The sequence below is a fragment of the Stenella coeruleoalba genome (assembly GCF_951394435.1).
Source record: "Stenella coeruleoalba genome assembly, chromosome: 18".
NCBI lineage: Eukaryota > Metazoa > Chordata > Mammalia > Artiodactyla > Delphinidae > Stenella > Stenella coeruleoalba.
The window spans coordinates 73,858,344-73,885,201 of NC_137164.1; the positions used below are offsets into that span (position 1 = coordinate 73,858,344).

The window sequence follows — 26,858 nt, forward strand, 5'->3', positions numbered from 1 at the left end:
CTCAATAGCCACATGTGGCTAGTGGCTACTGTGTTGACAGTGAAGGTATCAAACATTTCTATTATCATGGAAGGTTTGTTTTTTTTTTTTTTTTGAAGTATAACTGATTTTGTGGAAGGTTATTTTGAACAGCGCTAGAGCTGCTCTTGAATAACCTCAGCTAAGATATAGTTAAGCACCTGTAACTTCCTCTGCAAAATAAAGGACAGGGTAACCTCACTGTAAATAAACAAGTCTTGGTCTCTTTATATAGCTTTTGAGGGATTATACATTTAAGATAAAAATATAATAATATTTTAAGATTATAAGTGGTTTTTTTGTGAAATTATTTAAATTCTGAAACTTAGTTTAAAAATGCAAGCTTTGATATTTTTTCAACTTCTACTTGGTGCTTTTTTTAATGCCTGAATAATTGCCCATACGCATGTAATCTTCTAATTTTGTAACCGTTATTCTGAACCTCATTTGACTGATATCACTCTCCTCTTCTCCCATAATAGCTCGGAATTGTATTAGTAATCTCCTCAGTACATGAAACCAATACTCTACTAGCAGAAGGCTGTGGTCAAGCCTGCTCATGAAGAGACCCAAAGCTGGTGGAAACAGAAACAGAAATCTCTGGCCAAAGAACAGGGCAGGTAAAGAGAGGTGGCTCTGGCACTCACACAAGTTGCACTTTAAGGTCTAGAATATTCTGCGTATATGGAAGTAAAAATGATTTCTGTGCTGATGTGGCTAAAGGTAGAAAAGGCAGCAAACACACAAGTGAGTGGATGTGTCTCCACATACCTTTCTGGTATATACACGGGGCTTACAAGAAATCAACTGTCTTGACAACCCCCTGTGCTTCTTCCTTATTTATACCTTCACGTTGCTTGTTTTCTGACACCAAAGAGTAAAAGCTACCTTGATCCAAGTCCAGGTGAAAAGTTCTCACCAGACACCATGGGCTGGCCCAGTACCATAGCGGACCCATGATTCATCATCAGTGGTCAGATTTCTACATTGGAAAGTAAACACATCATGTTCAACGAGCCTAAAATACTCCATCATAGGAAGTGGCCAAATTCAGGAAGACTGTGTCTGTCTTGTGCTTCTAATGATGATTTATATTCCTGAGACCCCAGTCTATTTTGTTTGACATCTGAAATTAAATGGGGAGCATCCATTAGGAAGAGCCACAGCTTAATCTGCATCACTGGAAATGGATCCTGACATGAAGTACAGCGTGTTGCATATGAGTGAGGGTCTTTAAGAAAAACACCTTTCTTAGAGTAGACTGGCATAAGCAACGTTCTTATGGCTGGCAAAATAATTTAAGGTTTTTCAGGCAGAGATTGTTCCCTGAATGACCTAGTATGGAGACTTTAGTAAAGCACTTGAAGTCAGAGAGGACCAACTCCCATAATTAGAAGCCGCATCTCAAGGTGGTAGAGCTCCCAGCAAACAATGGACTTTGTACCTAGCATTTCCAGACATTTTTATCAGTTTATTAAAAACAATGAAAAGAATGTGTACTTTGTGATAGTTAAACTAACTTAAAAACTCAAGAATAACCTCTTTCACCTCCTGGCCTTCAAGGTGCCAGCTCTTTGATGTTTGCTCAGCTGTCTCCTCCAATGAAATAAATTTATTGTAGTCTGTTTAAAATACCTTTTTGTCTCTCACCTACAGTCAGTGTTTCCTTGACTGAGTTACCTGGGCATCTTGTTAATGTGCACATGCATCACCTGGAGAGCTTATTAAAATGCAGATTCTAATTCAGGGATGCAGCAGGTCCAAAGCAGGGCCCAAGACTCCATTTCTACAAGCTCCCCAGTCAGGGCTATGCTGCTGATCTATGGAACACACTCTGGGCAGCAGGGAACCCAGAGCGTCTCTCTGTCCTTTTACACACATAACCCTTGCTGGCTTCAGGTTTCGGTTTAGACACTGGTTCCTCTAAGTAGGCTTTCCAAGGCCTCACATAGTACCTGGACATCCCTCAGAGTATCAATAATCACACTATATTCCAATTATCCATTTGCTTGTCTGAGAGTCTTGTTTGCCTTTGTCACCAAGCACCTAAGAGAATGCCCAGCATACAGTAGGATATCAATACATATATGTTTAATTGATAAATGACTTATTATCATAACTGCAATTCAAAATTGTACCTCAGTAATATTATAAATTAAACCTACAAGTAATGGACTTTCAAACTCTGAATGTTAAATTATACATGCCAAGGGGCTGCTAAAACAAAGGCAGGTGGGACGTGAGCAAGTCTCTCTGGTACGACTACCTCAAACCCCACAAAACTGCAACACAAAACATGGTCCATTCCATGTCCCTGAATCCTGGTTCTGACCTGGAAATGTGTTGGAAATGCAGAAGTTCAGGCCCAGACCTACTAATCAGACTTGGTATTTTAGTAAGATTCCCCAAGAGGTTCACCTTGAAATGAAATCTAGAAGTGAACAAACCTAATCACTGTAATTCCTTATTTCAGCTTTGTTTTCCATCAGATACATCCTACAACTTCTAATGTGCACATGGAAGACCTCTGTGTTGTATTCCCTGGGACAGAGGCCAAATTAACCAAAAACCCATTAAGAAGAGCCAGTAGAAACAGAAGCCATCTGTGAATGGAATCAAGCAGAAAATAAATTGAAAATAAACTTAAAAGCACTTTAAAGACATTTGGAGAGAAACTACATATCAACTGATGATCAAAAATGCTATTTTATAAAACAGACATTGCCTCTAACATTAAATGCTTCTAAAGAGGCAAAGTGTTGTAAAAGTATGTTTCTTATTTTCCACTCAAGTACTGCTTGGTCTTTACTTTCTGCATAGTTAAATCTGATGTAAATTAGTAAATAATGAACATTAATATTCACTCTCATCAAATTTCTAAAGGAAACTCCTTTTTGAAGGGTTCTAAAAATAGTTAATTAGAATATAACTGAACATTCCCTCCTCCAATATTTGTGACTAGAAATAAGTACAATCTGTCGAGTAGCAAGTTGTAAGTAGCCACTAATAAAATACATATTTAAAGAAAATCTATAAAATCAATAATTATACAAGAGAATCTTATGAAGTGACCAGAAGAAAACTTAAAATGAATTTGAGCATCAATTTAAACTTAAAAGCCAAAGTAATTATGCCAGAGTTCCTTCTCTGTCTCTCTCTTTTTTTTGCAGGATGTTAATAAGAATTTGAAAATTCATTACTATGTAGGTCATTCTTAAAATATACTTCAATGGGTTTTTTTTTTTGAGGAACAAAATGTCTTGCCTCTGGATTCAATCTTATTTAAAGAATATTCAACAATAACTATAACTGAATTCAACATTCAGCAGTTCTCACTGCAGACGAGTTCTTCATACTCCATCTTCTTTTCATTCATCACAAACCATTAAAATACCTTCAGTCCTTTAATAAAGCTAATCATAATACAGTAATTATATGAATCATGCTTTGATTTGAAGAAATCCAGCAAGCACTGATAGTTTGACAATAGAATGAATATACTTTGAAATGAAGACATGGGTTTGCTTAACTTCTTTTTTCCTAATTCAAACAAGATTTTGACACTCTGATCCAACATGACTTCACCTAAAAACCATGCAGAAAAAGACCGTAGTTAAATTCTGCCTGATTTTAAGAGTGTAGCGTAAGGATACATGTTTCTGGGAGTCACAGCAGATTTGGCTACCCCACTTTTTTAAGATTATGGAATTAAAACTAGATTTTCTCCAAATGGATATATCCATTCAACAAATAGTTAGTGAATAATTATGTACCAACTGTGCTGAAAGGATAAATAATAAAGACCTGGAGCTAATTTTACATAGCACATTAATTCTAAGTCAATAATTATGCATATGAAAAATGAACAACTTATATGTAGTTTAAAAGTTCAGAATGTCCAAGAAGATGATTCCATTTATGGCAAAAGGAAAATCCAGAAATACTTTTTTAAATTCTTAATTTTGTACTAGTTTCTTTTATCACTTTGGCATGACCCAAGTCCAGATGAAGGACTGTTAACTCCTTTCTCTCCTTTAAATACAAAGATGATGCTATCGGGTGGTATATGTTTGGACTCATTTTCCAAATAGTGACCCACTTCAGCTTCTTTAAACAACCAAAAGGTCTGGTCTGTGCAGTGACACAGGGATACCTGATGACAAAGAACGGGTGCAAGCTGAGGCAGGCAGAACGGTGGTAACCTTAACCCTACCCTGTTTGCCCAAGCGCCAATCTAATTGCTCCTCCACACAAAACCATACCAGTTCCTCAATGAGTATAAATCCAGAAATTAGAGCACTATCTCCAAAATGTGTTTTCCATTTTCAATACTAAACATTCTTCAATACTAAGCATATCTATTTAGATAATTTAACTTCATAAAACCACAGTGATATAAATGGGGAAATGTAACTGAGAATACCCTTTTAAACCTTGGGATTCCTTTAACTCCTGTGCTTTTGGGGAGAGGACTCCAAAACAATGCTCTACACATATCCCCACTCTACTTCTCCCACTCCCCAGAAAGTTAGAATTTGCCTTCAAACTACTTACATTTTAAAATGACATATGGAAAAGTCTCATCTATCCGTTATGTTAACTTTATCTCCATTATCATACCATCCTAAAGGATGCCACTAATAAGGTAATCTTTGGAACACTTTCCTGAAAAAAACTTGGAAGATAATGGCAGAGTTGGATTTAATATACAATTTTTTTAAAATACATTAGAAAGTACCAACCATAAGCAAAGTCCTGAAATACAAAAATATATCTTCTTTGAGCCCAGATTCTCTGCATTTTATCCTTACTATCTCTGGTAGACTGTATCACCACCTGACAAACACCCTAGTTTCCTCTCTACTCTATTGAACACAGGAGTGGTAGTGTGACTTGCTTCAGTCAGTAAAATGTAGCTGTAAGTGGTATGTTTCACTTTTGAGCTGGACTTTTATGAGCCAGATTATGGTACCCTGTCTCCTTTCCTTCTGCCACAAGACTGACAATGTTCTAAACAGCAACTGTTCTGTCAGACTGAACTCTGGATTGAAAATGTATAACAGAGGCACTGCCAATCCACAACGACATATATTGTTAGCAAGAAAGAAATCTTTCGTAGATGTTATTGTTGTAAGTCACTGACATTTGGGGATGTTTATTAATTCACCATAACCTGACCTATCCTGATTTTTTTTTTTTTTCAGTACACGGGCCTCTCACTGTTGTGGCCTCTCCCGTTGTGGAGCACAGGCTCCGGATGCGCAGGCTCAGCGGCCATGGCTCACGGGCCCAGCCGCTTCACGGCTTGTGGGATCTTCCCAGACCGGGGCACGAACCCGCGTTCCCTGCATCAGCAGGCGGACTCTCAACCACTGTGCCACCAGGGAAGCCCTGACCTATCCTGATTGATACAGCCTTCTCACCTTCCAAGTCTGACTCAATACTCCCAATCCTACCCCAGGTATATTTTTCCTCTCCCTAAAAAAAGACCATACAGTAAGCAAGAAATGGAAAACCATTTTACTCAAATAAATGTATAGCAGTGTTAGGTATGCAGAATTTGAACTTTAATGAGGATGCAGGACTAATGACAAAAAAAAGCAGCTCCTAGAAGAATATCTGCCATTCCAGAATGGTAAAAAGAAATAAGTATTCTAGTTGGATCAGAATAGTTGAAGAGAGATCATTTCCAGACCTCTATTCATAAAGGCAGCTGCCCTAAAGTGCCTTCAAGTTTATTTCAAATCCCACTGCTGAAAACTTTAATCTGAATTCAGCATTATGGTCAGCATTCCAGACAAATGAGATTTATATAGATGACTAAATAGGCATATGCAATTACTCTACTGGTCTAGACAAGTCAATCTTATTATGGAATTATAGGTCACCACTTAGAAACTACAGGTTCTAAAATTCATTAATTTACCCTAAAAATACATTTTAGGAAACGGACTGTATTCATCTAAAGCAATTATGTGACATTTATCATTCTATAATTATAGCAAATCTCTTAAATTTTAAAAAATATTACAAAGAAAATTTAAATTACAATTTTTAAAAAATTTTTATTGGAGTATAGTTGCTTTACAATGTTGACTTTACACAAAAAGCAATTTTGGAAGAAATAAGAAGGCTTGAAAATGACCACTTTCAATTTCTTTAATTAAAATTTCATTTCCTCTAGGCAGAATCAAGCCTAATAAAATTTTACTTACATATGTCCCTGCAATAAAACACATTTGTACTTAATAATGCTGATGAAATCCTACATTAATAAATATTTATCAAACATTGACTTAGTGACAAAACAAAAATGAAGATGTATCTTGCCTGAGATGATTTAAAAATACATGAAATTGTCTCTGCTTAACTAAAGAATAATATCTTTGAAGGACCTTTAACAGTAATGGATGTGCAAACAGTCTCTAATGTGTCCACAATTCATTGTCCTGGTCTTCATGTCCTCGGGTAGCCTCCTCCCCTTGAGGACTTGCTTCCAAAGAATACAACAGGGCAAAGGTGATGGTTGTCATTTTCATGATGACATTACAAAAGACTGTAACATTCGTCTTGCTGAGAAAGCTTCCCCCTTGCTGTCTTTCAAGAAGCAAGATGTCAGGTTGTGAGCAACCCTAGGGAGGGCCACTTGGCAAAGAACCCAGGGCAGCCAGCATCCAGCCAATGGGCAGTAAGTATCCCAGGTCCTCAGTTCCACAGTCTGCAAGGCATGAATTCTACCAACAATCGTGTGGGTTTGGAATCTGATCTTTCCCTAGTAAAGACTCAGTCGAGACCCCAGCCCTGGCCCACACATTGATTGTAGCCTTGGTGAGGACATATCAAAGCCATGCCAGACTCTGACCCACAGATATTGTGAGATAATAAACATACATTGTTTTAAATCTCTACATTTGTGGTAATTTGTTACAGAGCAATAGATAACTAATACAATGGAATTCTCTGCTTTGGGGGTTGTTTTTTTTTCATTTGTTTGCAAAGCAAAAAATGAAAAAAAAAACCTCAAGCTCCTTCACTTCGATCTAAACTTTAAAAAGAAGTCAAACATAACATCTCATTTTTGAAATTACCCATGAAAACTGGCAACCACTCTGTTGAATAAAATGTTTAGCAAATTACTCATAAAACTGATTGGTTCTTTCCTTCATGATGATTGTTTGCCTCTTCCTATTCTACCCAACATTTAGATAATGCCACTTGCTCCTGATTATACCGTGTGCCTGGCTTTCTTTCTTTATTTCTGGCCTTTAATTCTACAGTGACTGCTTTGGTCATCTCATTTGAAGAAAGTTTGTTGATCAGTCAACAACCCAAGTATAGGGAAAATAATTGATGAAAATCTACTTCTCTGTCTTTGTAAATATAAATTTTACTTTTTAATTTTAATTTGATTCGTGGGTAGGCAGCAAAGCTATGCCCAAAGTTGGAGGACAATTTTCCTCTCTGTTAAGATCATAATAGTTCACAGTTAGCACCTAGTGTTAGTGATAGACCAAGTTATGTAATTCTCTGAAGTAGGTCTGATAATTATCCCCATTTTGCATAAAAGTAAACAAAGGGCACAAGACTTTTAATTAAAGCTCTTAATAATTATCTTATATTTGTTTTCTATTACATTGCTATGGTATAGATGCAGTCTTGATTTTCAAAGATTACAGATTATTGGAAAGAAAGAAAGTAGGAAATCACTGAAAACATTAGCTTGAAGACAATTTCTAGCAACATGTGGATGATTTACATGATACGTCCATAATATTGATTTTGTACATATGTACTAGTCCATTTGTTTCTCCTGCTAGATTTTGAGACTACTCTTAAAGCTAGGAGTTATGTCTTATTCATATTTTTTGTCTAATCACTGGTAAAGAAGAAAAGAAAGAAGAAAATGAGCTTGTGTTGGTTAAAAAACATTGTCATGATTCTTCGATGCTTCTACAACTGAGAGGTGCGAGCATGTCCTCTCTCTGAATCTGGGCATGCTTGTGACTGCTTTATTCAAAAGACCAGGGCAGAAGTGATGCTCTGCGACTTCCAAGGCAGGTGATAAAAGGTTATGCAGTTTCTTCCTTGTTTGCTGGGACATGCATTCTTGAAGCTTTGGGCTGTTCTTTAAGGCAGTCAGTGAACCCAAGACCACGATACAGTAAGGAAGCCCAAGCCACATAGAAAGGCCATGGGTAGGCTTTCTCATAGAGAGTCTCAACTGAGTCCAGCCTTTGAACTGTCCCAGGCCAGGTGCCATACATGTGAGTAAAGTCTCCAGATGAGCCCAATGCCCAGCCATTTAAGGCACCTTGAGCCCTTCAAATCTTCTCAAAGCACCAGATACTCTGGAGGACAGAAAAGCTTCCCCCATTACGCCATGTCTGATTTCCTGATCCACAGAATCCTAGACTGTAATAAAACAGTTGTTGTTTTATACTACATTTCAGTGGTTTGTTATGCAACAGATAATAGGACAGTGTTCAATAACAGCTTGCTGAATGATTGATTCTCCATTAGGTTAGAGGTTCCATTGAGTAAAACTAATGAAAATTGAAACAAAAGAAACCTATGTGGCCTCATGTACCTTACTGAATTCTTTCCCTCTCTGGTTAGCAATGCTGCTAAGCAGTTTCTTGAAGTTGTTCTTATGACATTTTCTCCTGCCAGTTCATTTAATTCATTTAGTAGCCAATATTCATGCATTGACTCTTGCGCCCAATTCATCATCTGAGAAGTTTTGACATGTATGATGTTAAGCAGATTAACAATGCCTATGAGCAAGCTGTGTACAATACAACTGAAAAGATTCAGTTTGAGGCTGCATATGAACGGTGTCATGGAAAGATATATAGCAGAGTCCGCTTCTTACTTCTTTCACTGGGTTATACTAATGTGTTTCACTGTGTGTCCATATGTGGCAAGTTAAATGGAAATTAGTATAACTGTCCAAATAAATAAAGTACCAAATATATCTGCTGAAATTTTTGAGGGAAGACTAATTTTAAGGCTGTGTTATCTGGAATATTCAGTTGAAATCCTCATGTTTTGATTTTTTAAAAGTAAGGAACTATAGTGAACTAGTCCACTTGAAATTGAATAATTTACTCTGCATTTATAACTTTAATTGTTTTCAAGTGGGTGATTATTATGATATTCTCTCTCAGCCACAGAGTTTTTAACTGTTCTATAGGAAAAAACAGTTACATTTTCACTCACATGTTAAAATCATCACCTCTTGTATCATCCACCTACTAGCCATATCTTTGGAATATTCTAAACATCATTTGAACAAATTTTCACATTCAATTTATCTGGAATATTTTGGGAAGAATTAAAGACCAGAAATCAAGAAAGAAAACTAGGCACGGTATAATCAGGAGCAAGTGGCATTATCTAAACGTCGGGTGGAATAGGAAGAGGCAAACAACCATCACGAAGGAAAGAACCCATCAGTTTTTTCAGTAATTTACTAAACATTTTATTCAACAGAGTGGTTGCCAGTTTTCATAAGTAATTTCAAAAATGAGATGATATTATATTCGACTTCTTTTTAATTGGGTTGAAGTGAAGCAGCTTGAGGTTTTTTTTTTGCTTTTCAAACAAATGAACAAAAAAACAAAAAACAACCCCCAAAGTAGTGAACATTTTCCTCCCTGTAGGCCATTGATTTGCTTTCAAAAAACTTTTTAATTATGAAAAAATTTAAACATATAGAAAAGTTGAAAGACTAATAACTAAACACTCATATAACCATAACCTAGATTTGGCAAATGTTTCCATAATTACATTTATATTTTCTGCCTAAACCATATCAAAGTAAGCTGCAAATGTCACAACACTCTCCTTAAGTGGAAAGTGATATTTTAAAACATTTCTCTGTGGGTTATTTGAATTTTTGGAACTATCTGACCTGTCCAGGTGATTTCACAGATGAAATCACCATTGTAAAGTTATAATATCTTTCCAGTCTCTTAAACGTCATAAACTAATCAGCAGAACCAAACAGTGATATATTTTTCTAAAGTCTTCTAAATTTGGGAAAAAAACATTGAATTTTTTTAAAAATTGCTTTTCTGGGAAGGTTCAGAGATGAATAGCTACTTCTTTCTTTAAGTGGTCAGATTAAGGAAACACACATCCCCACTGCAAGCTATGGAATAATTACACTGCTGTTTATTACTTTTCAAACCCATAATTACCCATAAAGAAGCATGTAGAAATAAAATACTGGGTTTATATTTAACATATAAAAAGATCTGTTGTTCAGCAACAAAGATATCAAGCACCGTATTTTATAAAATTGGTATTTTGTAATTATTTGACTTAGGGCCAACTGTCTTTTTAAGAAGGAAACAATGAACTTCTCATAAGCAAGTTAGAAGGAACAATTTCAGGTTGAAATTGCAACACTGCCCTGATTTCAAATCTCTGAATGAAATCTAATTTTCATTTATAGGCTGAAAGTGAGACCATGTGAAAAGAAAAATTTGTTACCAAGTTGTTGGGTTTTTTTTTTTCAGCAGCAGATTATGAACACAAGAGCTTTTAGATTAAGAGATTTACATACCTTTTAATCTTGTTCTCATAAACATGTACCTAGAAAAATAAAATCAAATATTCTCTTTGATTTTCCCTCACATTCTTTCCTCCTCTTGCTTTAGTAAACACGCTGTTTATATATAAATTTCTTACATTTTTTCACGTCCATATGAGAGTCACACATGATGAAGCATCTGATTATTTATTCCTTTTTTAACTAGGTGCACTGTGGGGTATCTTTTATCTCAGTACCTAAATTACTATTGCCATATAATAATAGTGCTCAAATTATCTAAGAACAGCTTCCACTAAAGATCTATTTTTAAAAAGAAATATTCATTTGTCCTTATACTGTTTTTTTCCTATAGAGCACACAAAAATTGTATGACAAAGTGCATTCCCGGAGGCAATGATCACAAATTAAGTTATTAAAATGTTCTTTATGAAGCATCCTTTAATACATCTGGATGGCAATTATCATATCCTTTGCAAATAATCACTGTGATCATTCTGAGAAAATGCATGTGTTCTCTTCAGTGCTGACACTTCTTTGGTCCCTATGATTCACCTGCTCATCCCACAACAAGCATCGACCAGCAGCCATGAGAATGGCCCTTCACCATTAATTGGAGAAGTCAGAGGAACTGAGTTGAACAGCCCCTTGGGAAATTCTCTTTAATAATTTACCACAATAAATGCATCATATATTGTCACGGTAGGGAAAAAAAACAAAAACAAAAACAAAACCCAGAACAGTAGAAGAGGAATAGGCTCAAGGCCGTAGAAAATAGCCCAGAATGGAGACAACGTTACACAGACAAAAGTAAATTCATGACAATCGATCACAGGTAGGAAATGGGGACTCTGATTAATCATTGTGTGTTTCCCTCGGTCTATCTGCAGCACCTTCATCTGGTCCCATGTATGTCAAATGTCCGGCCATTAAGATAAATTAATATATTTGGATGAAGATAGAATGTTTTTCCCTAAACAATATCTATCATGAATTAACTTTTCTACAGGTCACCTACTACAAAATCTAGTCTTGATTTGAAAAAAAAAAAGTAAATCGTTGGGTTCCCTTAGCTATATAGTTTTCAGTTTATTAATGTAATCAAGTTGTTAAAGATGCAAATTTGCACTGCTTAGCTTTTGCATTTATCTGTTTAAAGCGTATACTGTGAGAAACTTAAACATCCATCCAATTGGAGTATAATACTGGAGAAGCTGTAACAGTGAACCAAGTGATCAGTGAACTCTCAGTCATGCACTTTTGAGGTGCTGCCTGTCTGGACAGTGCGACTGGGGCAAAGCCCGAACTCTTCGTCCATGTTAAGAATTACTCCTGTATGTAGGGCCTTTTAAAATCCCTACCTTTATGAAATAATTGAGAACCATCAAAAATCAACCCCACTATATTTGGGGAACCATTTTAGATTTTTGTTATGAAAAGTTCAAGCACTTAATATAATGTATGAAATGTAAAATTACAAATTTAATACATAAATATTCATATGGATTTTTGAAGTTATTTGGAAATGTGAAATTTATTCCTCAAAGACTAAATAAACAAATAAGAGTCTGGGTACTGGGTACTCTTTTAATATGCTTGCTTTTGCCAAAAAAAAAAAAAGATAAATAGCTGGTTTGACTCCTTGTAGGTGAAATAGCACATACAAAGTGCTATTTTATTGGCCTGTTTTATCCATTAAGTCATAAGAACAAAAAATATCAAGTACCTAAAGACTGAATCAATTATTTTAATAACCTTGAAGAGCCAGTCAATCGAATAGAGAAATCAAGTCCGTGGTTGAGCAGTTATAACTACGACAGTTGAAAATAATCTATATTCGTCAATGAAGCAAACTATGTTGACAAGGATTTTGTTTACTCAGACTTGAATTCCATCCTACTGGAATTTTCAGATACATTGAATAAAAATGAACATTTAGTTTAAAAAGTCTAAACTGGGCTTCCCTGGTGGCGCAGTGGTTGAGAGTCCGCCTGCCGATGCAGGGGACACGGGTTCGTGCCCCGGTCGGGGAAGAACCCACATGCCGCGGAGCGGCTGGGCCCGTGAGCCATGGCCGCTGAGCGTGCGCATCTGGAGCCTGTGCTCCGCAGCAGGAGAGGCCACAACAGTGAGAGGCCCGCGTACCGCAAAAAGAAAAAAAGAAAAAGTCTAAACTGAAATGATAGGAAAGGATTCATTTTTTCATAAGAGACTCTTAAAATTTCAATATGTATTTAGAAATCCTTAGGACAAACAGAACATACCTGAAATCTGCCATTTCTCTGCCAACCCTCTACAAAAGCAGTCAGGTACAAAGACCCACAGCTCCACTGACAGCAAGATCATTTGCATTTGCATGTAGTCTTTTTTCCCATTATTTCAGCTGGGCTTTGCATTGAAGCCACTGCCTGGAAAAGCACGGGGGCGGGGGTGGGTGTGTGTGTGGGGGGGGGCCACACCTCCTTGCCCAATGGCCCATAGTGACCAGCGCAGTCTTCACTATGCCGAAGGAGAGATTCTGTTTTTAAATAGCTTAGGATTCAGATTTACCTTTTTAAAAACACTTGCTTCTCTTCAGACAGTCTCTCACTGCTTATCTAGAGTCACAGTGACTCCCAAGATTAAATATGTCACCAGTGCCTTTTTAAATGCCTCTATGGAAACTAAATCCAAGATCTCTACACTAGGACAGCTCTGATCAGAAACCAACAACTGGATTAGAAGGACAAACTTGTCAATGTTTTCTACCAGCTCAGTGTCTTACAGTAAAGAGAGCAGAGTATGCCTTGCAGTGTGACGCCACCCTCTCTTCTCAGAGTAGCTTGGACTGAAAAGATGACAACTCTACCTGCCAGCTACATTTTTTTTTTCTTTTGGCCTCACGGCTTGTGGGATCTCAGTTCCCCAACCAGGGACTGAACTCGAGCCATGGCAGTGAAAGCCCGGAATCCTAACCATTAGGCCACCAGGGAACTCCCTCGCCAGCTACATTTTATTACACACTTGCTCTGTTTCTTCTCTCAGTGACTCCTCAGCCTGGATATATAAGTATCCCCATCTTACAGGACTGATGGAACAGCCATTTGAATCTAGGTGTTTCTGACTTTTAGACCCATGCTCTTTTCCTACACCAAGCTGCTGCAATAGAAAAATTGGATGAAGTGAGTTACATTTTCTTTCATGTGCCAAAGAACTTTATATTCTATCCACTGCTGCTGTCACCCACCCACATTCTCCCCCTAAAAAATTTTTTTAAAAACTAGACATGAGCAGTGATTTGTGACAGAGTGAACAGGATATTATAATAGTTAAGTCAGGGCCATGAGATTAAGAGCCAGATGTTACTGGTTAGAGTTGTCTATGCCACACATGCCTGTGAGAACTTTGGCACATTTCTTACCTTCTCTAAGCCTTAGTTAACCCATTTGTTGAAGAAAGCTAATTTTGCCCATAATGGTGGATTGTCGTGGGGATTAAATAAGATAAGGATGCTAAAGTTATCGTGTAGAACTTGTTTATTTTAAAAACATAATGTGTACAATTCCACAAGAATGGGAATTTTATACAGTGATTTTAATTACTAGTGATAATGTCCCCACAGAAACTGTATGTGGGGTGAATCCACGTGTGACAAGAAGTGCTGCAAGACCAACGGAGGATGGCCGCACCCACTTCCCTTCAGATCTGACCATGTCGTCGAGTCTTGCTTTGCTCAAAAGGTCATTTGAGAGTTTATAAAAGTGACTGATGTGTTTGTGATTAGGAGAGAAGAATGAGTATTTATTCTTGTTATCAGCAATAACAAAAAATTTACTTAGAGATTAGTACAGCTCAATTTCTATATTTCTTCAGGATAAGCACATGTATTCGATTCTGTCTTTTTAAAAATTATCCAGGTTGACAACAATATGAATGGGAACCAGAGAAATAATTTAAAGTTGAAGTCGTCAAGACTTCCTTTTTTAAAAGCAAAGAACTATTACTATGAGCAAGGTGTTAGGCAAAGAATATAGTGCAATCTCACTGTGCAAAGCTATCACTTCTGGGTGCCTCATTTTATGCCAAAGGATGTTAGACAGAATATTTAAAATCTTCTGGCCAACCTGCAACACCTAGGTAAGATGCCCTCTAGGGTCATGGCAGATAGCTCCCATCCTATTTGTACATCTTCTGTAGCAATGTGCACCTGATTTCTCCAGACAGATTGTTCCATTTTATCCTTTAACAGAACATTCTCTCTTATGTAGAGGAGAGATATTCCTAAAACACCTGCTTACAGAGCCTCATTCTTACCCCTAGACCAAAACTAAGTACTAGATAATAAGACTCCCCTTCCACATGACAATTTTTATCAAATTAAAGAACCTTGCTATGTCTCCCTGCGTCTTCTCTTTCTCAGGGCAATAATGTTCCCATTCATGGAGCACAGCTTACAGTCTTTGATTCTAGCCCATACAGTCTTGCATATCTTGGCACCTGCCATGTTTGCCTTGTCTGCTAGCTCTAGTTCAAATGCCGAGGCAATCTTCTACTCTACTTCCTCTCCCTCCCCAATCAATAAAATTACTAAGTATGGCCGAGTGCATAAGTTCTGGGGGGAAGAGCAGAAAATAACAGGGACAACCAAAACAAAACACAAAGCCAGGTAGCTAGTGGGTAGAGCAAAGGGCCCCAAAATTTAAAATGAAACTTGGAGGCACATGAGACTTTGCAATGCCTGACAGACTACATAACAAAGAATTTCCCCCAAGATTATTTTCACCCAGAGGTTTTCAGGAGATGGAGAGTCATTACAATGGTTTCTCCGCTTGTCCTCCCCAAAAGGTTTGTACACAAAGGGGCTCAAGTCCCTTTGCAGCAGTCTAAGAGGATCCACGCGGTCTACAACCCAGCACATGTTAATTTTTAATCTGAAATAACAGGGGGAAAAAAGTCAAGCTTTAGGAATGAACCATTTTCACCCTAGCTGAATTTCTGTTTTCTGTTTCATTCTAAAGAATCACCACTAGTCACCTTTCTAGAGAAGCAGAAGGAATGTAGATGTAATAAAACTGAGAATTTTACCGTGCAGAATGCAAAGTCTGCTTATAAAACTCTCGTAAATAAGTGGTCTTTACCAGAAAACTTATATGAGATCTCAAGTGAAGCAATTTTACTGATTTTCCCATGGCTTCTGTTTTAATGAAATGCTACCATTTATTGGGCATCATCAAGCCCTAGGTTAGGTACTTTAATCTGCATGGGAGTCTCTTGATTTCTTCCCATAACTGTCTTACTAAAGAGATGCTAGAATCCCTATTTTAAGTTGGATGATGTCATATAACTAATAAGTGATGAAACTTGGAGTTGAACCCAGTTTTCCTCAATACTTCTTTTAAGCATTTTACTATACTTCTCTATTAGGTTTAAAATTAATTTCTATTTTTTTAAAGTTAATTTCTATTTTTAGAACTTTCTATCAAACACATCACTATTTTTTAAGAAAACGTATAATAAGATAGCCATATTTAATTCCATGGACTCTCTAAATATGTCATTGAACCCCAGGGCAGCACATTCCTAAAGAAAGTAGTTTGCAGTAACACACATGATATAATTATTTATGGTCTCATATTTACAGCCAGTAACTATTTTATACTATTTGAAAATGAATATTCTACTTTATTTAAGCATATTCAAGATAATAATTGTGCTTATTGTCTGAAATCCTGAAATTAAAGCATTGTTCCTATTTAAAATATAAACAACAAAACAAAGGATCTTAGATGCACAGCACAATGTACAAGATAAAACCTCCCTCCTCCCCAAGAGTAAGCAACAGATCAGAGCCTATTATCTCTTCTTTGGGATCTGGTGCCTTCACTAACTTTTTTCTGAAAGTGGTACTTTCAATATCATACTCCCATCTGGGTCCTAGATCAAAAGCTACAAAGATTCTAATGTTTATCTCATCATAAAATATTTATTTCTTTAAACTCTCATCTTCCCACCTATTTCTTTTTCTTTTTCTTTTCACTGCTGAACTTAATGAAGAATAGTTTGGACTAGTTCTTATTTCCTCAACTCCAACTCATTCCTTAATCCATCACAATTTGACACGTCTTCCACCATTCTATGAAACTACTCTTGTAAGGTCAATAAGACTTAATTGCCAAATGCAGTGACCTATCTCTAGGCTTCATTCTATATGTTCTTTCTGCAACATAAGACACTCTTGACTGACTCTTTATCTTTCTTAAAATGCTGCCCTGTATTGTTCAGATCATCACATTCTAATGATTTTCTCTCTCCTTCCCTTCTACCTCTGCCTCTCCCCCTCCCTCCTCCATTCTCTCTTCTGTTCTCATTCCCCCATTTTCACTCTCATTTCCTGTTTTTTCAGTCTCTATTCTTGGTTCCTTTTCTGCCCAAGCCCTTTAATATTGCTCTTGCTCAGAATTCATCTTTGACATTCTCTCCAAGTAATCTGTTTTGTTAAATCATCTAATCTCTGCCCACAGCTTCCTGGATCAAACTACATGAGGCGCAGAGAGTAAACTTCACACCCAAAGGCCCTACTTACATGGTATACTATCTACTGGACATCTGATGTCATTATCTCCAAAAATGGACTCCTGTTTCTTTCACCAGTCTCAATCCCAACGTGTTCTTCCTCCTGTATTTCCTATCTCATTAGATGTATCCACATCCAGAGTCTCACCTTTTATAAAGTTTTTTTTTCCCTTGCATGTTTTTTTTTAACGTCTTTATTGGAGTATAATTGCTTTACAATGGTGTGTTAGTTTCTGCTGTATAACAAAGTGAATCAGCTATACGTATACACACATCCCCACATCTCCTCCCTCTTGCGTCTCCCTTCCACCCTCCCTACCCCACCCCTCTAGGTGGACACAAAGCACCAAGCTGATCTCCCTGTGCTATGCAGCTGCTTCCCACTAGCTATCTATTTTACATTTGGTAGTGTATATATGTCCATGCCACTCTCTCACTTCGTCCCAGCTTACCCTTCCCCCCCCGTGTCCTCAAGTCCATTCTCTACGTCTGTGTTTTTATTCCTATCCTGCCCCTAGTTTCTTCAGAACCTTTTTTTTTCTTCTTTTTTTAGATTCCATACGTATGTGTTAACATACAGTATTTGTTTTTCTCTTTCTGACTTACTTCACTCAGTATGATAGTCTCTAGGTCCATCCACCTCACTAAAAATAACTCAATTTCATTTCTTTTTATGGCTGAGTAATATTCAAATCCTTCCTCTACACAGTAACTGGTAAATTTGAACTCAGAAAAGTCTCTTGAATCTTGCTTTCTTCTCCACTTCCATAGCCATCATAGTCATTTAGAATTTTCTGTCCATCATGGTAGCCACTAGCCACATGGCGCTATTTAAATTAAGACCAATTGAAATTAAGCATAATTTAAAATTTAGTTTCTGACATCACTTCACCCTCCTCCAACCTATCGTCATATTGCTGCCAGGGCTAAGTTTTGAGAAAAACAAACCATCCCAAGTAAATCACTTGATTAAAATTCCTCTCTGATATTTTATCACACAGAGAATGAAGTTCAGAAAGACTTGGCACGGGATACATGGTTCTTCACAACTGAGCACGACCATCTTTCCAAGGTATTTCCTACAGCCCTTGCCATATACCTTACTCAACGTATGAGTGGAACTATGTCCCCCAAAATTCATACGCTGAAGCCCTGACCCTCAATGTGACTATATTTGGAGATAAGGCTTATAAGAAGCTAATAAAGGTTAGATAAATGTTAAGATTCCTAAGTGTTATAGATGTCAGGCAATGTGTACACAATTCTCAACTAATAAACTCAACATCTTTTAAAACAATATGGTAAAAATTGGACTGTTGTTTAAAATTTATAAACAGAAAGTGATTGTATCTTATCTAAGATGAGTTCAGCGTAGGAACTACCACAGATTTCCAAAGTTCACTTCCTTCCCTCCAAAGCTGTGTATTTATCCTTTCTCTGCTCCACTCTAAAAAGGAAAGCAGAAGTCTAAGTGCTCTGCTGATCGTCATACCATTTATTCATATTCATATCTCCCTCTAAGACTTGCAATGATGAACCAGGAATTCCTGGCCATTCATTCCAGCTGTCTAGGGCTCCAAAATTTCTGTCATCTTAGCTTTCTGTATCATCTATAACATGTTTTTAATGATAAATTAAAAATAAAAAGAAGTATATATGGTGAGGTTTTTAATAGGTGTTAAATCTATTTGTGGATTTATTATACTTATCTCTTCACTCTTTGGTATGATTGTAATGATCATAATGAAGGGGAAAAAGAAAATAACGATCAAGTGAGGAAGTGAACTTGATCTTTAACACTACCAGCTATTTGACCTTGGAACTGTTAACTTTATGTCCTCGCTTTACTCATCTGTAAAATATGTGATAGTACTTACCTCATAAAGATGACGTGACGATTAAATGAAATAGACTAGTTTCTGACTTCTAATAAACTCTAAAGCTTGTTAGCTACTACTGAAGCTCATTCCAGCACTTAAATTTCTGAGTGATTCAACTCACTTTCTTAGAAAACTAATAACACATTGTCATGATCATCCATTTAAATCTTAGTTCAGTTTTCTTTTCAAAGAAACTAAGTCAGTGATAGTTCAGTAGGAAAGAGACTGATCATTTTTGATGTCAGTAGAGATGCAGAGAAGTAAGACTTCTGAACTTCGGGTTTCCCATGGGACACAGGCCCTGCAAGTGAAGCTTCCAGACACGAGGAGAGGATTCAGCCAGATGAGAGCAAGAAGGCACACTGACAGGAAGAAGAGGAGACCAAGGGGTGAAGACTCAGAGTTTTGAGCAGAGCCCAATTTCCTTCTCAAGCAGGGCAGAGCAGCTGACATATAAAATCCCTAATATTTCCAAAGAAGTAATTATTGCATTCACCCGTCACGCACACATGTAGATACACTACTGCTGCTGCTAAGATCGATAACACTATTTAAACACATAGTAAACTTGTATTATTTGCAGGATATTTTTCTTTTTACCATCTGTGGTAACATCTACAACTTTTCTTTTTAAATAAATGTGTTTAGAAACAGACTACCAAGGGAGGGGAAAAATCAACTATTACCTTTTAACATTTTAAACACCCAAGAAGTAAAATATTTTCATGCATTCTACTACAATACATAGTATAAATCATTAACTATTTATTACCAAAGAAAGGCAGATGTTAACTCTTGTTTCCGGTTTTAAAGAATCAGAGTAAATTAAAACATTTTACTACTAGAATTTCATGATTTGGATTATAAGGTTTAATTGCTTATTAATTTAAGGTAAAACTTAAATTTAGTGTTTCACAGCATCTTGTAATCTAAACTTTTAAAAAATATGACTATGTTATAATCACTTCAAAAGAGAACAATGATAAGATCCCTCTAAAATGAATTCCTAAATTAGGTAGTATTCTGTGCCTACTTAGCAACTTGTATCTTCAAAACACTGTATGAATATCAACTAGTTATTCCAGTATGACAGAAATAAGTAAAAAAGGAAACATGGCTCATCATTACAATGTTAAAAGAAAAGTAAAAAAGGATTAGTAATTTCCTAGGTTTAATAAAGTGAACAGGTGAAGAATAAACCCGAACTATGTGAAATACTATGAAAAGCCAAAATGTTTTCTCTTAAAACCAACCCATACTTTTGAAAAATTCTAAATTTTAGCCATTTATATAATCTAAAATTAGAGACAAAAATAAAAAGGCTGAGGCTCCTCTAATCAAATAGGTGATAAGTCTCACAGAGACAATCATCCAATTTCTGCATTCATGTGCTCAGCGTATTAGTGAAGACTAGTATAATGACAGTTCTGGCTAAAAGACAGAAAATCCACAGCCAAGAGGCCCATCCTTGACTCTGGTCCTCTATGCATCCTTCTCCTTCTCTCCATGTTCTCTCCTGGTACATTCCTTAAACTTTGCACCCAGTTGGTTCACTTCTCATCTACTTCCTCAGCCCAGTCACTACCTATTTGCTCCCCTGCCCTCTGGCTGTGTCCTACCTACTGCCTTTACCACTTAAAAAAAATTTAAGTTGCTTTATCATCAGTTGAACAAATGAGGTTATTATGTATTAATTACTGAGGCCCAGGAGCTAAAAGGTCTTTCCACTTTGCTTGGCACTCAACTAGAACAGTGGTTTTCAACCTGGGCTGCACATCACCAGGGAAACTGGAAAATCCCAAGCTCATGACACAAGCCAGACCAATGAAATCAGAATCTCCTGGGGCTGTGGGTGTCTTCAAAGATTCCCAGGATATTCTAATGTGACCCCAAGGACCACTGATCTAGAGTAAATGTTTACTGATATCGAAGAAATATCCTTTAAGTGTAAATCAGTAGAAAGCACACAACAACATGACTGGAGCCTAGTCAATGTGAGGTCAACTTAGAAGATTAAGATTAAAAAGGAAACTGGGAATTGAAATGAAAGCAATAGGTCAGATAATTCAAACCAAAATAGTACTGTGTTTCAAACAGTTATCTGTATATTTGTTCTTTTATATTCAATCTAGTATGAAAATATATCTTAATGGATTATAATTTATTTGTGGGGGAGCATGAGACTGAGAAAATTATTTGATTTCCTTTCCTCCATATTTTAATTCACCTTGCATATGCAGACACCAATCTCATCTAATTAAAGTGGTTAAAATCAAGGTATAACAGCAATTATTAAAACTTTGTGGTTATGCCCTATATAGCTACTAATTTGACCCAGTTACAAGTCCAAAGTTAAAAAAGAATAATCATTCTTTGGTCTATAAAGCAACAGCATATAATATTAAGATAAAATTTGATAAAAATAGAATAAAATTAAGATAAAAATAAAACACATATCATAAATCAGTAGTTATATATGGAGCAAAAATATGAAAATGAAAATCTGGGTTATAAAAACAGTTATGAAAGTGGCTTTGATACTATAAATGGCCTTATTAATGGTTAATGTGATCATCTGAAGGTTAGACTGTTTGATTTTACAGAGAAGCAATTCAACTATAAAAATATGATTTAAAAATAACACAGTGGTATAATATAAAAGAGATCTATTTGCAGACGTATTCCACACTCTGGACAGTGTCATAATATGTACAACAGCACTTAATCAAGTAAGAGCAAAATAATATTTTAGATTCAATATTTAAGTGGAAAGAATTGTTAGATATTTTATTTCCTTATAAAAACTATTTTTAAGAATCTATAGTATATGACATCAAAATAAATAAGGACTTAAAAATGCCTTTTTTTTAACTTGCACATTATGTAACCCAAATTCTGTGTCCTCAAACTGGTTAATGTTTCTGAGTCATTTCTGCAAACAATACAGAAAGCCCTGAGTATCACGATTGTTATATATGCCGAACACTGGCAGAGTATTCTTTTAGTCATTGTCTGTTAAATAAAAATAGGCAATATAATTTGCTTTAATACAAAATTATAATATAAAAATGTAAGAATGTATACATTCTTGATAGTATAAAGATTAGAATCTATTCGGAGAGAACTAAAATACAGATGATGCAGTGATTTATGTTAGAATCTAATCTCACACCCACTTTCCCTGACCATCTGTCTTAAGGAATAGTAAGTCAATAAAACTATCATTAACAAAAGTTTAACTGTAACATAGAAGTTTATATTCCCTACATATCCCAGTTTTGTAATATGTAATTTCAAGAATGCTTAGGAGGTAAAGAATGGCATATTTAAGAAAATATATTTAAGCAAAAATTCAGGCATGTTAATAATATACATGTGTAATTCTGTAGCTTAGAATAGTGTATTTTTTAATATTACCAGCCAATTTGAAGGTTTTCAGATTCTTATTGTATGTCAAAAACATTAGTTTGAATAACACTGCAAAATCCAGAGAAGAATTACTGTCAAATTTTTGCAACTTGATTTATGTAATATAGCAGCTTGAATGCTATAGTCTAAATGATACATGCAGAAGTTCTTGTTCTTTATTTTACTATAATTTACTTCCCTGATAAAAGTGTATATTTACTTTAAAAATTAAACCAGCTATTTCTATGAATATTAAAAAATATTCCTGGGTGCAAATGATTTCTATTATACGTTGCAAACAAAGGTTCGCTAAAGAAAATCCAAGCTATATTTGATCTCCAACTACTACGGGCCCAAGACAACATGATTGGATTAGATCAATATTAAGGTGTTTTTTGTTTTGTTTTGTTTTGTTTTCAGTATAATGGGCCAAAAGCCCTTTAAATCAAGTTAAATAAAAATTAAATTTAATCCATTTTAATTTTATACGTATATGGAATGTGGCATTTTTTTTAATGGGGGAGATTATAAAACTAGAGGGTAATAACATGACCTCACTTTTAAAAGTCAGAAATCACTATATTAATCATTTAATTATATATAACAAAGTTAATATATTGCTCCTCAAATATGGATTCTACTAATTTGTATAGCTAATATTATTGCATATATTCTCCTGTCCATAAATTTATAAATATACTAATAAACTATTAAATTGGATTTTTTCATGAATATATTACCAATTCCAGAGATATAATGCATTTACTTTCAAGATGGAAAATTCTGCACAGACTGTATATCTTGAACATTGCTCCTGAAGACAGTCATCATTTCATAATTATAAGTATGTTTGAAATAAGTAAAAATGTTCAGAAAGAAACTCAGACACATTCTTCAAAGACTACAAGTAGCATTCTAAGCCATGTGTAATATACTTGGTATGTGGATGTGTTTGTGGTTTTGCAGAATCATAAAGAAGCTGTATATTAAGCTCAGGAGCTAATCAACAGATTTGTGAGTTATCAACCAAGAACACCTAACACTGCCCCCCTCCAATCCCCTGGCACCTAAAATCTGAAGCTGTGTGAGAACAGTTATCGTGGAATAAATGTTTCAAGTGTTTCCAGCTGACAAACAAACAACCAAGAAATAGCTACAAGGCATCACAAGTAATAAATCCTGTGTTGTGGAGATGAAAAACTCAAATGTCTGTGTTTACTTTTCAATGTGAAGAAATGTTTCTAAAAAGGAGTTCAGATTTTTATAATATGCCTTTGTGTATACAGCTAACAACTACTACTTTATATGAGAACACAACCCAGAAGTAGTTCATAACATTACACATTAATTTAACCTACACTGTACCTTATAGCTATGATGATATAAGTATAAAGTTGATGATGATTTCAGGTCAAGAGGAAAATATACATTTATACATATTTAAAACTTGAATATTTAAACAAAAACATATTTGACAGACTTATTTGAAAATATGCTCTAGCATATTGACAATGTAGACTATCATTTAAATACTGAAACTATACAAATTGGAATTACTAGAAATTTCTATGAGAGTTTACATTCAAGGAAGCAAGCAAATTCAGATTATTACAAGGGATCACTTTTAAACATAAATATACTGAAACCTTTGCAAGTTTTTTATTAGTAGTAGAATTAGCAGGCACGTCCGTTTCCTTGCACTTCTGATGCAACGTACCTTGTCAAAATAAATAACTGCAATAAATACACTAGTCATTCATTATTAACTTCTACCATTAAGATTAAGTTTAATTCCCAGGCATGACTTACAGGGGTATGGTTAAGAAAAATATGTAAAAAACTTTTAAAATCCATTTATCTAATGAAGCAGCATTCTAAATTAATGTTGTATATGCAATATTATTATTTGCAAAGAAGATATGTTTCTGGTCTTAAAGAATGTTGGCAAAACAAGTTTAGTTTTAGTTTAGCTTAGTTGTCAAAAGCACAACTAATCAATCCAAACTAAAATACAGTCCTTGAACTATGTTCATTTTAAGTAGGTATCCCTTAGGCCAGCTCTCTTGTGAAAGCATCACAGAATCTTTTGATCCATACTGCCCTTGATTACGCTTTCTGGGTACAAAGCAAGTGAGGCCAAAAAGGGACATTTGCTGTCTTCCTGTGGAGAGGCTGGGGAAGTAATGAAGAGAAAGGTAGAGAGAGAGAATGTGGTGTGTTATTTATTTTGAAAAGCAATACTATTTTATTGCACTCTTTAAGAAAATACCTTTGGAACAAAACATTAAGGCTTACTGAGATTCTGTCATCATTTCTTCCCTACTAAAAGGTCACTGCAGTATCTTCATCTTCAACAGAGCTCTTGAGCAAATTTCAGCACCACGGACAGCAACACTTCTACTAGGACAAGCGCCCATGGTTGCATTAGCCATTTCTTAAAAAACTTGCATACACTTCTTTGTGAATCAGCAAGGATTATAGCCATTATTATATTAATAGGAAGGAGTTAAAGGTAATATACGTTATTAATGAGTTCAGTATTTTTCATTCATAGATCAAGCATTTGCCAATTAGTACCACTGGAGAGCATCCTGAAAATTCAAGCTAATTACATAAGGTGGCTGATAAAAAATCTAACATTGATCAGTTATCACCAGATACTTAATTAAAGCTTTCTACTCATAATGAGTCTCCGATCAATAACTATACAAGTTTCTAAGAGAAAACAGGAAACTTATGTGAGTAAATACGCTTAGGTAGGCCCACAGACTTTCCAAATGGCCAGAACTACCCCTGTAAAACAAGTAAAACACTTTTTTAGTTCTTCCTACATAAACAGCCACAAACACTTTCTCTTGTCCCTTCGGCCAACCAGCTTAATGATGTCACAATCAGAGAGCTCATGTGTAAGGCCCATAAGCCAGACCATACATGCCTGTCTCAGACTATTCTCATTTTCGCTGCAGTCATCAGTATGCAATCCCATCCCTGTCTCCCTAACAAGCTTCACTCAAATTCCATTAAAAAAAAAAAAGGCAACAGAGTTTGAACCAACTCCATAGCACTGGCTTTATTATCTCAGAAGACCAGGGTCTTCCTGACCTTCCCAGGATCCCAGAAGAAGGCACCAGTCCACCAGCAATCCATGGGATAGTCCCAAATCAAGCAGCAAGTCAAGCTCTTATAACCACAAAAACAACGGTGAAGTAACAAAAAAACCAGAGTCCAAAAAACATTTTAACACTCTAGAAGACGCCTCAACCAAACACACACGGATATAAAAGCACAAGGATGGGGAAAATCCACTGTTCCTACCTTACAGTCCTCAGGACACGATTTCACCGAGTACTCCTCCGATTGTAAGTACTTATGGAGCACGCTTTCAAACTCTTCGTATTTCTCCTGAGCGTGGTGGTCGTAGTCTTGGTAAGCCTCGACGCACTGCCTGCAAGTGGTCATCTCACCGCCCTCCTTGAGCACCACATCCAGACTACAGTTCAAAGTGTTGGGACTGGACAACCCCGAGAACAACTCCCAAAGTGTGTAGGAATTACAAAATGAAAGGTAAAAATCCGACAAGTTCCAGAGCGGAGTTGGATGCGTGCCCCTCACCTGCTGCTCCTCCCCCGTGGCCGCCAACCCCCGACTCCAGTTCCTGGCGCACACGGCGTCCGCGCTCTCCACCGTGAAGCACTGGCCCGAGGAGGCGCCCTGGGGGTAACAGGTCTCCAGGCGCCACACGGGCTTGGCAGAGTTGCCCAGAATAAGAGCCTTGCCCCGGTTGTTTCTGCCTCGGCTGCCCTTGCCGCCGCCGCCGTCTCCCGGGGAGGGGGGCAGGGTGGGGGACGAGGAGGCGGCGAGGAGTCTGTGCGCCTGGGCGGCGGGCGAGGACTCCCCCATGCTCGCCAGGAGCGCGGGCCAGGAGGGCTCCTGCTGCCGCTGCCGCTGCTGCTGCTGCTGCCGCTGCCGCTGCTGCCGCTGCTGCTGCTGCTGCTGCTCCTTGTCCCGGGTCCGGGTCAGCTTGGCCTCGGCGCAGAACCACAAGTGATCAGAGAGCAGGACTGTGAAAAACAAGAGAGATGCCAGAGACAGTCGCCATTTCTGAGCCCTCTCTGAATCGATGAACGGTTTCTCGTTCTCCCGGGGTGCCGCCAACCAGATTTTTAACCCGTCGTCATACTGCCGACACATCCAAGCACCCCTGGTCATATTTTGGGAACGCACAGCCCTGGCCGACTCCACCGTGAGGGCTCCTGTGCCGGTGTCACCACGATATGCATTGACTTAAAGGGTTTAATTTCCTTATCCCCTCCTCCCGTTTCTTCTCTCTCCCTCTCCCTCTCCCTCTCTCCCTCTTTCTCTCTCCCTCTTCTCTCTCTCTCTCTCTCGTTTTGCCTACATAAATATTACCAGGCTTTGGAGGAAGATATGACTTGCTTCCGACC

The 26,858-nt window shown here is 36.8% G+C and overlaps 1 protein-coding gene across 1 annotated transcript in view; it reads right to left on the minus strand.

Annotated features, from left to right (window-relative positions):
* The window catches only part of NALF1 (NALCN channel auxiliary factor 1), a 575,390-nt gene extending 548,749 nt beyond the window's left edge, over nt 1–26,641 (minus strand). Inside the window, exon 1 of the mRNA XM_079903133.1 lies at nt 25,729–26,641. Within this exon, the coding sequence (XP_079759259.1) occupies nt 25,729–26,622 (894 nt within the window). The 5' untranslated portion in view covers nt 26,623–26,641. The remainder of the gene's footprint in view (nt 1–25,728) is intronic.
* Nucleotides 26,642–26,858: the final 217 nt, after the last annotated feature.